The sequence below is a fragment of the Pogona vitticeps genome, chromosome 2, assembly GCF_051106095.1.
Source record: "Pogona vitticeps strain Pit_001003342236 chromosome 2, PviZW2.1, whole genome shotgun sequence".
Lineage (NCBI taxonomy): Eukaryota > Metazoa > Chordata > Lepidosauria > Squamata > Agamidae > Pogona > Pogona vitticeps.
In genome coordinates this window covers 137089565-137106608 of record NC_135784.1, presented here as the reverse complement: position 1 = coordinate 137106608, position 17044 = coordinate 137089565, and the positions used below count along the sequence as shown (strand labels likewise).

The following is a 17044-nucleotide window of genomic DNA, read 5'->3' as shown; positions in this document are numbered from 1 at the left end:
GAATCAAATGATGATTGGACTGGGGCACCTCCCTTATGAGCAAAGGCTACAGCGTTTGGGGATCATCAGTCTTAAGAAAAGACGTCCGAGGGGGGACATGATTGAGACGTATACAGTAAAATTATGCAGGGGATGGATAGAGTGGATAGAGGGAAGCTCTTTTCCCTCTCACGCAATACCAGAACCAAGAGACATCCACTAAGATTAAGTGTTCGGAGAGTGAGAACAGATAAAAGAAAATCTTTCTTGACCCAGCATGTTGTTAGTCTGTGGAACTCCTTACCACAGGAGGTGGTGATGGCATCTGGCCTAGATGCATTTAAAAAGGGATTGGACAGATTCCAGGACTACATGTCCATTGCAGGTTACAAGCTATGATGGGGGATGTATCATCTCCAGGCTTCAAAGGAAGGGACCTCCAAATGTCAGATGCAGGGGAGGGGGATCAGGAGAGAGGTCTCTAGTTGTCTCGTGTGCTCCCAGAGGCCTCTGGTGGTGCCACTGTGAGATACAGTTTTAATGCTCACTTATAAGGCCCTAAACGGTTTAGGACCTCGATATTTGGCGGAACGCCTGCTCCCACCAAGATCTACCCGGATCACCCGTGCGAGCCAGGAGGTGAGGCTGAGGAGCCTGACGCCGAGAGAGGCCCGGAAGGAAAAGACACGAAACCGGGCCTTCTCGGCGGTGGCTCCTCGCCTCTGGAATAATCTCCCTCCTGAGATCCGCGCAGCCCCCACTTTGGGCACCTTTAAAAGTCAACTCAAAACATGGCTATATATTCAGGCCTTCCCTCCAGCTAACACTTGATTTTCTCTTGTTCTCCTTTATTTATTTTAGTTCTATTTTTGTATTATGTATGTTATAATTATGATTTACGTAACTCTTTGTATTATTTTACTGCTTGTATTCACTGGAAGCCGCCTAGAGTGGCCTTTTAGGTCAGACGGACGAGGTATAAATCAATAAATAAAATAAATAATAAAATAATAATAATACAGGAAGGTGGACTAGATGGGCCCTTGGCCTGATCCAGACGGGATTTTCTTATGTTCTTATGTTCTTAACATTTTTTGTGTTCGCCTGCCTGCCACCCTGCCCCGCCTGTCTCTCTCATCCCTCCTTCACCCCATCCACTCCAAGAGCCCCCTTGTCCTCCTCTTCCCTCCCCTCCAGGGCAGGCTCGGGGGGCCCTCACCAAGCCAGCTCCTGTGTCAGCTCCATTCCCCTTTTCTGGAGCACAGTGCAGGGCCCCTGGCCTGCAATCAGCTGCGGGCTCAGCAACAGCCTCAGCAACTCCAGGCGGACCCCTTTAGACTCTTGCCACCACAGATAAGAGCCAGAGGAATGAGCCTGCCTGGCAAGCTTGTTTAGATCCCCTCATCTACTCAGGGCAGACAGGCTGCTTTTAGTGCCCTATTTGGGGTGGATTGTAAGTCACACAGTCCCTCCGGGCCAATGGGGTCCACATCTCATAAGCACTCCTGTTAAACAAACAACATTAAATTGAGAGAGATTTCAATGTAGATTTCAATACTGTTATTGAAAAATATGCACAAATTAAGACCCCGTAATTTGAAATATATTTGAGTATACTAACATTAAATGCCTTTTACTTTAAATTCAGTGTTTAAAATACAATACATGTGGCTGGGGGGGGCAGGGGTTTCAATACTGGACTGGTGGAAGGTACTCAGGGAGTGCTAACAGGTCCATGGGTTAGGGCGCGTGATACTTGCCTAGCCCCTCGTGCTGGCAATCCATGCTACGCTACTGCTTAGGCAAGCCTCTACTATTCAGCAGCCTGTGGCACTCAGCCCCTTATGTGCAATAGGCTGAGAACAACAACCAGGGCCCGCTTTACAGGATTGTTGTAAGAGAGACTTATATAATGGTCAGAATCCTGTCAGTATCCTTGTCAGGTTTGTGTAACATACAGCGGCTAACTGCTAATAATTCAGGACATGGCAAGGTATCTTAGTCACATGCTTGGAGATGTGCTCAGTTGCGAATCTGAGATACACCCTGACACCTTGTCAGTTAGTTACGATTAGCCATAGCAAGTTATGCAAACCTTACACAAATACTAGTAGGTTTCTGGCCAGTGCGAAGCAATTTGAATGTGTGAAGGAGGCTATGAAGTATTATCTTCCAGAATCTTAAACACTGTGATTGGGTTCAAAATGGTCAGCTATCATGGTTTAATCAAGACAGTTCAAGCTTGTATCATTCTATCCTTACCCTGTCCCACGCCTTTCCAGATAGTGCTGTCATTAAAGTCTATGAGTTCTAAGTAGAGCATGATCACATAATATTTCATATTCTTTATGAAATCCTTTGGGACTATTGATAAGGTTTTCAAATCTTGTGAAGAGAACCCTATGTATCAGTTAATCTTAAACTTATCTGAGTTAAATTACTTAATTTCATGAATAGTTTTTATTAACATTCCACTGCTGTAGATATTCTGAACAAGCCCTGAAAGACAGAGAATCAACCTCAAATTTTAGCAGTAAATGCCTGAGCAGCTTGTTGGGCAATGGCCAGCATTCTATTGAATATGCACAGGAGGAGCTGCAGAAGATGTTGGTTATATATTGGTCCCACAGTGAATTTCCTTTCCCAATTGTGCATCCATCATGTTCCTGACACATGCCAGGCACCTCGTCAATTAGCTGTAATAAGCCATGCCAAGGTCAGTGATTTCTGTTGCACACACACCACACAAATATCCAATAGTTTTTTAGCCATTGTTTTGGACATCTTCTATAATCAAACCATGGCCAAAGTTAACGTTTACCAGTAAATGATGAAACTAAAATTAATTTGCTCAGAGGCACCTGGTTGGTCTTGAAATTTACTAGAAAAGTAGTGAATAGCATGCTATCATTTTTCTTTACATTTTCTTTAAATTGTTAGACTTTCTGTTAACATCAGCATTTCCCAAGATCTCAACATTTATTCTGTGTGGAGTATAATGTTTTCTCATTTGTGCCAAACTAAACCTATTTAGCAACTCAAATTCACAGACGAGCAAACTTTTCCATCAGGTTCTTTTAAAATGTCAAAACAAGCAAGTGTCTCACCTGGAAGGAGGAGTAGCAAGGCAACCAAGGAGAGCAGTTGCATGGTCTGGACAGCTGCTTCCTTTCCACCCCTTTGCCTCTAAAAGGACGGGGAGACTTTAGGGAGAGTTTACAACCATGAGCTGCAGCATCTGCAAATCTTGCCCTGGTGGTAACGAGCAAACAATCTGTTCTGCTTCTTGTTTCTTGATGTTGCACCATCACTTCCTCTTGCTTCCTTTCCCATCTTTCACACATTTAGAATCAACAAATCGTAAACAGTGAGAGAACTGAATACAATTTATGATGGTGGTCTTGTGAGATCCAAAGCTAATCTGAACATCGGGAGGTGGGACACACATGCAAAGTGCAACCTCAGCTGGATGATTTTGCTTGTCCCCTTGGACAGTGACTTCCAACTTTGGGTCCCCAGATACTGTTAGATTTCAGCCTCCAGGCAATCCAAGAGTGCAAGGCCACTGGCAGGAATTATTGGGAACTGGGCTTCAGTAAAGGAAGACCAAATATGAGATTCACTGATTCCTTAAAGGAAGACACAGGCTTGAATCTGCAAGAGCTGAGCAGGGCTGTTGAGGACAGGACATTTTGGAGATCGCTCAATTCAAAGGGTCACCATAAATTGGAGGCAACTTGATGGCACATAACAACAACAAGAGCAAAGACGGGCAACTTCCCTGTTCAGACACAAAGGTATGGAAGAGACACAGACACAGAACACTTTTCTTCAGGTACAAAGGGGCAGGGAAGCAAAGGTATTGTGGTACTTTTAACATTACAGAACTTACTTAAGTGTGAGCTTTCCTGGATAAAATCTACTCCTTCAGAAGGAGCACAAATCTGGAACAAACTTGTGTACAATATATGAAGAAGTGGATTACATCCATGAAATTTGCTGCTGAAATAAATTTTTTTAGTCTTTAATGTTGTACTTTTCAAAGTACCACAATACTTATTCGGGAATATTATTCCTATGTTGTAGGAATATTTCCAGGCTGGCACATAATCTCAGCTGAATTCATGGATCTTCTTGACTCTTCAATGTTATCTTCAGAAGATAATACTATTCTTCCACCAGATAGCTCTGTGTACTTCTGGATGGCTGTAGAATGTAAACATGACCAAACAAGAAAATAAAGTATCATTTTTTATTTTATTTTGGTGGGTATAAAACATTACTGTGTGAAGCAAATATAAGCAACCTCCACCCTGTGGGCCTGAGGAGGCCTGTGTGGTTTCCCCATCTCACCTCCAAGTTTCCTCTCCAGAGGTCAGAGACCACAGGCTGTCTGAAAGTCTGGAACTGAACTGGACTGAACTGGGGTTTGCAACCTGAAAAGCAGTTGCATGGAACAGAGTTGTGCTTTGTAGCCTGGAAGTTGTTGTATGGGAGAGTGTAAAGGACCTGCACAATTATGAAAATGTTCCAATCTTATTTACCAGAATATATAGCATTGAGAGCTTTTAAAGGCTTAAAAGAGAACTATTAAGAGTGTGGTGTTTTTACTCCCTGCTATATTCATATGTATTATATGTATTAACTGAGTTTTGCTGAGCCTGTACATTCAATTTCAAGGCATGGTGAGCTACAAAACTCAAGACTCCTTCATCAAGCATATTGCCTCCTCTAGACTGATATCAGGGAGTCTGCTGACTACTAGTTGTGACTTTGCATCATATCCTACACTGCCAGGGGCGTTGCTTTACTCCATTTACTCACCCCACCAACCCACGACAAGTTCCTCTTTTTGTGCATTTTCACATCAAGAAATAGCATTCTAGACAAATTGAATTTTTGATGTAGCAATAGCTTAGTCAGACTATATCGACTTTTCTTCATCAGTTTCTATTCCTAAACTTAATGTGCATGTCTTCTTCCCTGCTTCCTGTTTTTTTGCAGGGGTAGAGTGGGAATCGGATTGCATAGGGCTCCTGGTTTTCCACACACAACATACCTCTTCTGGTCAGCATGAGTAAGGGAGAACTGATCTGGAGCAGAAGGTAACCAAAAGCCAACAACAGAATATGGCAAGATGAAGCAGAGCTGGATAAAGTTACTTTTCAGGATCCCAATCCCCAGAATTGCTTAGCCAGTAGCTACGTAGACTAGCTGGGGAATACTGGCAATCCAAAAAACACAAATTTTCTCATCTATGAAATGAAGCAATGCAAAGATATCAAGAGAGGGTGTCATGGACAGCAGAAGAAGGTGGAGGACAAGCAGAGAGGTTAACCACAATCAGGCAGGACCTCGGAGAGCTCCAGGGAGACTGGAAGTTGACTGCTCCGGATAAATGCGTCCTCCCCCCTTTTTCCCCCTTGCCTACCCCTCTTGCCTGGAACCTCAACAGGACCTGTTGCCAAGCCCAGCTTTTAATAGGGAAAGAAGCAACCAAATCAGTACTCCATATCCACTCTGGAAAAATTGAAAGTGGTGGTGGTGGTGGGGAGAACGTAGGACCCTTCAGGGATTACTGCACTCTTAACTCACTCCCATGATTCCACTTCACTTCCACTCCCCCCAAAGGCAAGAAAGCTATATTTGAATGGGCTGCCTTATTCCTGCAGCCCCCGCTTGCTGTGATCCAACAAGAGGTATCTTCTTATGGAGCAGAGATGGTTCCCTGTCTGTGTCTTGCACACCCACTCCCTGGGGGGGAAGCTATCATGCAGTTTGATTGTACAGTGCGCACGTGTTATGCTTTGCATGGCGTAACAATGTCATCTGTTAGGTAATGTTGGATTATTGTAACACCACCTTATCCCAATTCTATTAAATAGCCACATTGTCTGTGTGTGCCCCTTTTCACGTTTAGCATACCTCTCAATGTATTTGGAAAGTAAACTGAGGTCCTCTAACATCACCAAAACAATGATATTTTGTACTTGATTTTTACACACATTTACATCAGGAAATGCCTGGGTTTCAGATGTCATAGGTTATAAAAACACATTGATCACATACATTAGTGAACACTGTAAAAACATGGTTTTGACAGTACTATAACAATTCTCTGAAAGAACATTCAGATTAATTAAGTTTTAATATCTGTTGCCTATTCCTCCAGATAGACTAATCTCAATGCATCTGTAAGGATCAATATTTATAAAGATGACCCATGCATTATATTTTTAAAAAAAGCTCAACCTACACACTGGGATGAGAACTGCTAGGCTGAGAGTGGAGAAGTCACACTTTTGCTCAAAAATAATTCCCTACACTTCTCTTAAAAGAGAAGTATGCCACAAGTCCAGCCATAAATTTTGTTTCTGGTGGATCATTTACTTTTCTCTTGTGTGGGATATTAATAATCATCTGTTTCTCTAAGGTGAGCAAGAGCTGCTTTCCCCTGGGGGTGAAATGGAGGTCTTGAGAAGGTGGAGGATAAATGCCACAGACCCATGGAAGAGTGAAGATTTTACAATTGACCACAGATGATATAAGCTCTTGAGAAACGCTCAGACAAACCAGATTTCTAGCATATCAGAGCCAGTACAATTAAGCTATCTTGTAGTTTGATTTGGACTGATTTAAAATGGGCTTTGGGCACACTAGTTTGCCTCAGACAGAGAAAGATACAGCCTTTGGCACTTTGGCAGCCCTCCTTGGGCCTCTTCTTGTTTCCTTTTGGCTGAATAAATAAGCTCTTGAAAGCAAGGCACTAACAGATGGCTGAAAGCAAAGCATCTGTGTGTGAGCCCAAGGAGGAGGCAATAAAAAGAATATTGCCTTTGCATCTTTTTCTTGAACAGGAGACTTTTCATTTGCCTCAGTGTGTTGAGGCTGTGACTAGATGGTCCCAAACAGTCTAGATTATGCTAAACAAGGTCACTGTGAGTGCAATAAGTGATTTGGAGCACTCCTTGCAGTCATGTGCAAGAATCAGCCACACCGTATCTCAACCACTTTGTTTAGCAAGATCTAAACCACTCTGATCTCCTTTAAAAGAAAAACAGAAAAAACCCAAGAAAACAAACAAACAAAAAAAAACCACCATCCTGTGTCCTCCCCCATGCTTTGCTTAAGCCACTGAACAATCTTGAACATTGGGAAGCTTATGTCACGCCTGTCAGTGAAGAGGAAGGGAGAGGAAATTTCAAAAAGAAATGGAACACTTCCTCTCTCTTTCCCTCCACAAGAAAGTGGAAAGGAAGCTTTTCATTTCTCAGGATCTCAAGGCTTAAGGAAAGGAGTAACTTAAGTCATCTGCTTTGGTTCAATCCCAGCAATCATATATGCTGGAACCGAACCAGAACAGAGTGATCATATTTGCACCTAAACAACCCAGTAGCCCCTGACAGGTGCAAGTAGCCATTTACCAGTGTGGGCTGGCTCACGATGGCATGTACTTTGTGTGGTTGCCAAGAAAAGGAACAAATGAGCCTGTCTCCAGCACTGGCCAAATTGCAAGACAATTGTCCATCTGATTGCGCCCTGATTTAGGTGGCAAACATAGATGCCAACTGAAAAGGTATTAGAAACCACACATCCTGAATATGATTGGTTTCTTTTCTACCTCTGTGTCTGAAAATCCTTGAGAATCACACAATATCATCTAAAGAATCAGCTGGAAATAAGTATCAATATTGCTGTTCTTGCACATAGCTCAATGCCACCTAAAGGATGTCTGTTTCAACCACCCAAATGGGGGTTTTAGTCCCTTTTTTGGAGAAGATTTGGTTGTGAGAGGGGAGAACACTTGCCTCAGCATCACATTAATCACTGAAATGGCTGCTCATCTGGTGGAAATAAAAGGCATCAAACTATTTGGGTCAGTGATCAGAAGAGCCTTGCTTTAAGGCAATGCAATTAGACTTCATGCAGAAATTTGGAAGGATGTTGAGGAAACCTCTCTGAACACTTGCCCGCATAGATGTGCATTCTTTGTGACAATGCTGGATAGGAGCTCTCAAGTGCAATGAGAGGTGGGAGACGATGAATAGATGAGCACAACAGGGAGCGGTCATGAGGTTGTGGAGGAGAATCTGCATTTTAACAATCTTCATTCATGCAAATATGCCTCATGCTTGCTTAGAAACACTGATGTGGACCAAATACAAAATCACACAGAAACAAAGGCAGGAAATATTGTTAAGGATCTTCTTTTCTTTTCTTTAAAAACTTGTCTGCTATTATTAGATGTGACCAGGCCAAAGTGGACTGCAAGTAAGCCTCAGTGCTCTTAATGAGTTCAGCATGTACTATAATCTCTGCGGTTGGAATTAATTTGATTTAGAAGTGCTTCATTCTGGTTCAGTAATCCCCTGTAATATTGCTCAATCAATGTATTTATGTGCGGGAGCTTTCTATTTTTGAATGTTAAAGGTCATAAAGTTATGTTACTGTATCTTATTTATTCAGTATTTGTATCCCATCTTTTCTGCCATTGGCTCAAAGCAGTGTAGGTGACGTTTCTCCTTACCACTTTATCCCTTTACAACAATCCTGCAAGGTAGACCAAGCTAAAAAGGAATGACTGGTCTGAAGTCACATTTTGAGTTTTATGGCTGAGTCTGCGTAAGAGCAGGACTTTCCTGAGTGTTTTTTGCCCACTGCCTTACCATGCTCACACATTTTCATGGAGATGATGGGTGGGATCTATACAGCTAACCATCGCTATTTCCTTCAGTCCTGTCAGACGTCCTCTGCTGTTTGTTTTGAGGATTCATAATCTCATGATATGCAGAGGCCAACCTTTCCCTCATCTGAAGCCCTCCATGTAGGCTGGGCTAATTCTAATGGCCGTTGGGTATAGGGATGATACAGGAACCTCCGTGGAGCACATTTGGAGGACACCAGTTTAGGGATGTTTGGGTCAGCAATATGGGCCCTATCTCATAGGCATGGCTTTTAGGAGACCCTGTGAATGAGCCCCAGCACCTTTCCCTCCCTCTCTTTCCCTCCCTCTCTTTCCTCCTCTTTTAAACCAAGCCCAGCCTTGACTCCAACTGGTTGCTTGGGAGCACAATTGGCCCCAAAGTCATCCACCCATCGGTCCACCTGAAAGGAATGAGATGGATTTCCTTTCAGTTCTATGCCTGCCATGTAGACTTGCCGGGTTCCTTTCTATCTTTTCCCCATCCAGGGATGGCCTTGCCATTAGTCAGAGTGAAGCAGCCACCTTAGGCAGCAAAACTGAAGAGTCATAAAAGGGCAGAAAATTTTATAATTATTATCTTGCTGTTGAGATGTTATGGTCAGAGGAGGGGGTGAACATTTGAGTGATTTTTGGCCTCATGGGCCAGAATAACATGTCTGGTTTGTGTGTGTGAGAGAAATACTATATACCATCACCTGCACTAATTTTTGGTTGCATCTCAGGCAACAAAATGTGAAGCCCAGCCCTATCTCCATTCATTTTGCTTTCGTTGGCCATAAGCTTGAAAAGCCAGGTTCTCTTCCAATCTGAAAATATGTAAGACTTTTTATTTTAACTTGATCTGGAAAGAGTGGTCATTATACTTCAAAATTTATTAATCCAAATCTTAAGGTTCTTAGGCAAGTCCCTTTGAAGAGGCAAATAATGGGAGCATATTTCATGGGACCAGTTCCTGTGTTAATAAAAAGAACAGGGAGCCCTTATAGATTCATGAATTTCTCCCCCGCAAAACCTAGCAGAATAACAGCACATATTGCTGTTAGGGGAATGCATTCATCCTTCGCACTCACCATTCCCGTATTTAATTATTATTCTCCAGGCTGGCCAAAGCTGCCAACGCAGTTCCTTTCTTTCAAGTTCTTCAGAAGTACTTAAGACTTGAAATACATGCTTGATGTATTATGCCAAAGCACAATAATTGCTTTCCTAAAAAGGCCATACAGGAATCGGAAAAGGCAGCTGGAAAAAGAGAACCAGCTCTCCCCACCTCTCCAAGCTTCCAGCTGATTGAATACATCCTTCAACTGGCTCACAGAAATGGTCCCCCAGCAATCTATGGATGTACTTGTAGCATTCAGCCCTGCCCTCACCTGTCCGTCACAGGTGGGCAGTGGAACATCAGCCAATGAGGGGACGGAAGGTGGTGCAGAAGGGGGAGGAGCTGGAATATATAAAGGGGTGTATGATGAGGAAGATGGGAGATGAGAGAGAGATTTTGTGAGAGTGAGTGATGAGTGTGTCTATGGGCCTGTGAGCCAAATAGTCAGTGAGGGAAGAGTCTGTGTGTGTCAGTGAGTGAGAGACCTTGATTAACATCCTGTGATTTACTTACTTTATTTTGTTAAACCAATAAACAAGTTTTTGTTTTGACACAACACTTGTCTTTTTAAAAAAATATTGAATAAAATTTGGTGGCAGCAACTGAAGAAGAAGAGTGAGCACTCCTGGAGGCCTGAGTTAGTAGAGGCTTCAGCGTGCCCGCTACAGTACTGTACTGTAAACCTGATCACTGGAAGATCAGGACTGTGAAGGCAAGGCACGGATAATACAGCCAGTATTTAAGTGGGTGATGCTATGGGTTGACATGGTTCCTATAATGTTTCAATCTGATGGGGTACATGAGTCTAACCAATGTCCTCCCCTTTTTTTATATACTGTATGTTTTTTTTGATTACAAGTCTTTAAACTGGCTTACAACAAGGTTATCATGTACAATGATGAAATTGATAATAATATATCATCATCAATCATCATAGAAACAAGGAAAATGATAACATATTTCTTCCAGCCTCAATTGTCAAAGGAGAGCTGAGGGAAATGTCACCTCAGAAAGAGATCTTGAGGTCAGCTCGCACTGTTTCTTCTTCCTACAAGGTTAGCAAATCTTCCAGTGCTACATGTCTGAGAGGTCTGATATGGCAAAAGAGGCAGATTGGGGCGAGCTGGTAATTAGAACAAAGACACCGCCCCTTCCTTTCAAGGGCGCACGGCTTGCTGATATAGAATCAGCTGCCAGATTCTGCCGATCTGCAGGCTAGTAGCCATGGTGGCTGGCGGATTCAGAGGGAAATGTAGTCTAGAAATTAATTGCTCCCCAGCTCTGCTGAAAAATGTGACTCCTCTATATGGACCAGGCTGTGACTCAACTGGGTTCATGGATGTTGAGCATTTATGGCATCTGGCCAACTCACTTGTGAAACTGGCTTAGGGCTGGTTTGCATAAGCAAATAAGACATAACCATTCATTTCTCATCATTTGGCCCTTATATATGTAAATGGTCTCCACCGGAAAAGCATTCTGCTTATGATGATTTGGAATCAAATGCCTAGGTCCAGTTCCTAGTCCCAGCTAGAGTAGACCCATGGATACAGTGGGACATATCTTACCATTCAGCTACTTATCAATTACCTACTTCAGCTGGTACTCAAAACTGGGTTTAGACCAAAGAATCAGATTTTTTTTAAAAAAATCACCTACTGAAGCCTTCACAACATGATGCCTTCCCAGTATTTTTGTCTACAGCTCCCTACCACGTCACCTCTGATCAAGGATGGTGGGGGTTTTAGTTTAGCCCCTTTGGAGGACGCTGGGGTAGGCAAGGACAAGTTTATTAAACCTCCTTTTGATTTGCAAGCCATTGATACAGCAGGGGCTTGAAACCCCCCCAATGGAGTGGTTCCAAGGCAGTTTCTGGAAGTCTTATCTATGAATTTGATCTATACTGGTTCATTTTTTCCAGCAAATAATTCCTGGATGCTTTAGCCATCATGCAATAAATCTTCCTTCCCCAGAAGGATTCAGTCAACATACCTGTGAAGCAGGCTAGGGCTAGTTCAGTGGTTCATGGCAGCTCTGTCTTCGTGATAGACCAGTCTAATTGTGGAAGGTCTTGGGAGCTGGTGGTGGCAGCAATATATTGATCAGCACAGGATGAGCTGCTGGTACAAGTTGGTGAGAGAAGAGAGAATCTTCATAGTAGAACTTGCCCCAAACAGTTTGCTGTCCAATTTGAAGGACAATATGGTGTCTCTGCCATGTCATACCTAAAGGCTGGCTGACTGGCACATGGATCTTTCTTTAATAATAATGATAGAACAGCATCCTCCACAATATCTTAAGGCAGCAAGCTAGGTCAGGTGATAGGTCACACAACTCTGAAACATCCAGCTGCTTCACACCATCTCTTATCTTGTTTTGCTCAATATCAGGGCCTGTCCTGCTTTAAAGAACAGCACAAGTTAAAATTACAAATCACCTTTACTGGCAAAAGGTATTCTAGGTTTGTTCATTCCTGAATTTAAACAAGTGGGTAGATGCGAGTTGATGAAGCTTAGTCACTAAGGGAAGGATATTCCTGGCTCAGATCTCAACTTTGCTATGAACTCCTTGGCCACTTGTATTATCTCTTAGCCTTAGCTCCTCATCTGCTATGGCAGGATCTTGTCACTGATGTGCACTGCAGGATTGTTGTAAGGATTGCTGAGATGATGAATGTCTTGAACATGCCAACAAGAGCAATGTAAAAGTTAAGCATTAATCAGACAGACTTGTTGAAGAAATGCATGGAGGAATAGGTGATCCAGAGACATGAGCTTTGGTGAAGCAAATGCTCCCTAAATAAAGGTAACTCTGATTACATGCAGGCTTAATCACCAGTATTTTACTAAGGTAGAAGACAAGCTCCCATGATTACTTTAATCCCTGCACAGATTGCCTCTTGCCATTTTTACAGAGGTTGACAATCATTTGGAATAATTTAATGGCAACCATTTCAGCTGACCAGTGGCATCATGATATTCATCACTATGTCCAAGGTAGTAATCCTTCCTAATCCAATTAAGATTATTAAACAGTTCCATTCATCAGCTTCTCCACTGGCTCCAGGCACCCAGGCCGTCTGTAACTAAAACAGAAATGTGGTATTCATTATCACAGGGCAATGCTGATATTCCTGGCATTGTTTCAAAGACACTGTGAGTTCCTGCTCATTATATTTCCACAAACATCTGCCAGCAAGAGAAGTGGCATCATTGATACTTACTGTGAGTGTCTGGTATGTCAACCTAATGACCATCAGGGAGGAGGAAGCTGACCTCTTGAAGGAGTTCCCCCAAAAGCTTCTAAAAAAATCTTCTAAACCCTCTGGAGGGTTTAATTTAAGGATGTAGGGGGACTCGCTCATGCTGGCCCATCCTGAGCATGCAACAGAACTTCCTTGGTTGTAAGCAACCTTATGATTCAGTGTATTTTGGAACTGTGGCAAGGAGGAATGGAAGGGCTGTCCTGCAAGATCCTGCAGCATTCCTTTTATTTTCTTGTCATTGGAGTCCCCACACCAGCCTCCTGTTGACATAAAGAAACTTCTCTGCTTCCAAGTGCTTGCAGGCTGTACTTTCCCATTTCGTGAGATTTCTTCTAAACCAGACATGGATGCAGGTGCCAAATGAGATTACAGTACCTCAGAGAAGCATCCAGCGCTGAGGTGTTTCTATCCCACTGCACGTCTCATCCTCAGATTATTATCATCCCTCCAAGGAAAATCGTGACCTGGTTTTAGCAATCGTATAATAAGAATGAAGAAGTGAGATGTCCTCTTGCCTTCTCTTCCTCTCAGGGTGTTTTCAGTGTGATAGATATTCTGTAGCTGTGAAAAATTTCCTGCTCTCTTAAGTGCTAGGACTGAAGTTTGGGGAAGGCAGATGTTGGCTGAGACCTTGTTGCTTAGCGTGGTAAGTCATGACTAGAGTAGGCCCATTTGAATCAATGGAACTTACAGAAGAATTGACTCACCAAATGTCAATTCACTCAATGGGCCTACTCTAGCTGTGCTTTGCTACACTAAGCAACAGGATTTAAGCCTTTGTGTGGCTCTGACAGAGCTGGGGAACATTTTCATCTTCCCGATGTTTTTGGTGTACAACTTCCACTGACCCTCCCCACAACCAGCATGACTAATAGTAAGTTGTTGCCCAAACCATTCTGAGGGCCAAAGGTTCTCCAGCCCTCGGCTGTGACATGCCAGCGATATCAGGTCGCCACATTATGTGAGCAAAGGAAATAGAACCATTAGTATGGGGTGGAAGGAAAGCTTTCTGGAAGATGGGAGTTAAAACATTAGATGTTCCTCACAATGGAGATGTTCCTTAGCCAGAGATGCTCTTATCTTTTCTGCCCTGAGAGGTGAATCAGTTAACTCCATGAGAATCATCCCCTCCCTGCTTCAAAAGGCTGGTTCCTCACATTCCTGCTTTCTTTCTGTGTAAACAGTACTTACTAACTAACGATGGAAGGTGTGATCTGATGTGTCAAAAAGTCTGAGAGCTGCTGCCTGCAGTATTATGTTTGGTGATGGTCCATTTAAATATGCAAATACTTACCTGATGCTAGATACACCAAGCTTTTGAATTCCAAGTTGTTTTTTTGTTGTTGTTGTTGTTTCAACTTATACACCACCCCATAATACTAAACCACTCTCTGGGCCAGTTTATAATATAATTATGCAAACAACACTTTGCTCCTGCAGTGAGCTGGGCACTCCTTTTACTGACCTTGGAAAGATGGAAGGCTGAGTCACCATGGCCAGCTCCCCACCTCTGCTGATTAGCTATCCTTGGCTGCTGCCACAGCTGTGTCCTTACTCACAAGTAAGCTGGGTAGACTTTGATTTGCATGGATCTGTAGCACAAGGAAGAGCATAATTGATCGTTGATTAGGCTGCTAGGGGCCGTTCGCTATGGAGACGGGATATGATTGAGCCAAATGGCACCTTTCTCCTTCCCTGCCCCTCAACAGACCCTTTGTGGCTTGATCCAGCCTGTACTCAAAACAGCCAGTCTGGACAGGCCCTTGCTTGATGGTTTTGCTGGTGTGGCTGCTGCTGAAGGCACAGGAGTAGATCAGGTTACTTTCTTCAGCACTCTCACTCCTTTGGCAGCTTTAACAAATCACCCTGAGTAGTATTTCACTCAGTTGGGTGCTCTAGAAGCTTTTTTAAAAAAAGTAAATAAAAAAAGGTGTGATATTCCTTTCGTAAGCCAACCAAAGTCAAGTGTTGGTGTTGTTATCTGATAAGGTATATGAGGAGTGTCTTTGGCGACTGGCAGATGGTTCACAAATTCCATTCTCTTTCTGTGACCAAGACGCCAGACACAGATTAAATGGTGTGCCTAAGACAAAAGGGAGAAAAGCCACACATAAGTTAAGGATGCAACATATTTCTTTATATCGAGCCACACTTCCTGTCAGGCTGGGGGACAACAGCTGCGGCCTGCTTGCTTTAGCCTATATCACCTAGGAATAGACTGTTTTAGAGTGAATGGGCATAGAGACTCCCATCTGTTCTACAAATTAATCTGTACTCTTCTAAGATTCTGTATTTATATGACCGTGGTTTAGCTAATAATATTTAGCATCACTACTTTGTCATATGGCTCCCTCCAGTGGCCATTTAGGAAACAGTAGGTGGTTAGGTTATTACGATTTTTAAAAAATCCAAATAGACAAAGTCCTATAATTCTGTCTAGCTTGCTGGATAGCTCAGTGCTTACTGGATTGTGGAGCCAGCGATTGGGAATTTGATTCCCCACAGAAGAGCCAGCCTGTGTGGCCTTGGGTGAGCCGCACAATTTCAGGGCGCCCCCAGAAGAAGGGAATGGTCAACCACCTCTAAGTATTCTCTACCTGGAAAAGCCTGCAAAGGGTCACCATAAGTCAGAATCAACTTGACGGCCCACCGTACATACATATGTATTAGTCTGTCTGCCTTTAGCACATGGGCGAGGGGGAAGAGGGCAGAGGGGATTTCTCCCTTCATATCGGCTCCCCTTATCTCTTCCAGTCCACTTTGCCAAGTTCAGCTTTGCCTATGGACAGGAGAAAATAACAAAAAAAAAGGGGGGGGGAGCACAAAACACATGAACAAAATAAAGCTTCTGGCAAGATTCTGACCACAGAAAGGAATTGAAAAAAATGCCACAACTCTAAATTCTGCTGCGCTGGGATGGAAATAAATAAAACTTGGCTTGTGGGAGGAACATCTTACCATAGTTCCCCTCCTTCTTTTTCACTGATTGTATGAAGCCTTTTGTTGTCTGGATAGACAATATGAAATATGGGGGGGGGCAATCAAGTACATATGCAAAGCAAATGGCCCCGTCTTGGGAGACCCTTTCCAAGGTGGATCTTTCTTGGAACTCTGTGGAAAATAGCAATGGCGATCTCCACCCTGAGCCCAACTCGCTAGAAAGGTTCCTTTCACCTCAGTTTATCTGATACATCCCTTGTAAAAACCCCATTCTGAGAGTGCTGGTCGGTGAAAACAGAATCTATATTTAGTATAAAATGCAGCTGCCTCCTCTTCTTAGAACAGATGCTGGGGCTGTGCACTGAATTTGAACAAATCCCAAAATTCTGAACCAAATCAGTCTGACTTGTATGAGGTTCCAATCAAATGGAATGGCTCCTAAGTGGAGCGAGTTGAGTTTACAAATCAGATTGGATCCAGGCACAGACTGGATGGCAGCACAAATAGCTTCAACCTAGCTTTTTCTTTTTAAGCACACTTTAGAGTTGGGTGTTATACAAAGCCCTGAAGTTAGCTGTCTGAAATCTGGCAGATTTACTTACATCTTTAGAGCTGATCAAGTCACACTATTTCAGGTGCATCAGTAAGCAGATCAATATTTGAATGTATGTGTTTACATTTCTATCAGTCACACAAAATGGACAGAGAGCTGACCAACTGCAAACCTAAACTGCATTGCTTTTTTATTCGGAGAAAAATCATAGAGTCAGGAAAGAGAGTTCTGGTTATTGATTCCGGCTGTCTAGCATTTAATTAGCTAACTGGATTACTCAATAAACAGCAGGGCTCCTTTGGCTGGAGACAAGGAGTGACAGTAGGTGGTGAAGAATCTACAGAGGCACCCAGGAAGTGTGCTTTAAAGCCCTCTTTAACAGTAGTTACAGATCTTTTCTCCCTGAACTTCCAGTTTTCTAAAGGTAGTAAGATCAGTGCTGTTATTCAGTCAGAACCTCATGAAGCTGAATTCCACAGGGCTCCATTAATTTCAAGGCAGTTC

General features: G+C 43.0%; 1 protein-coding gene across 1 annotated transcript in view; it reads right to left on the bottom strand.

Moving 5' to 3' along the window:
* LOC110091241 (CMRF35-like molecule 7) overlaps positions 1-17044 on the bottom strand; it is a 48417-nt gene that overhangs the window by 16458 nt on the left and 14915 nt on the right. The window contains exon 2 of the mRNA XM_072990602.2: positions 3087-12867. Within this exon, the coding sequence (XP_072846703.2) occupies positions 3087-3129 (43 nt within the window). The 5' untranslated portion in view covers positions 3130-12867. The remainder of the gene's footprint in view (positions 1-3086; positions 12868-17044) is intronic.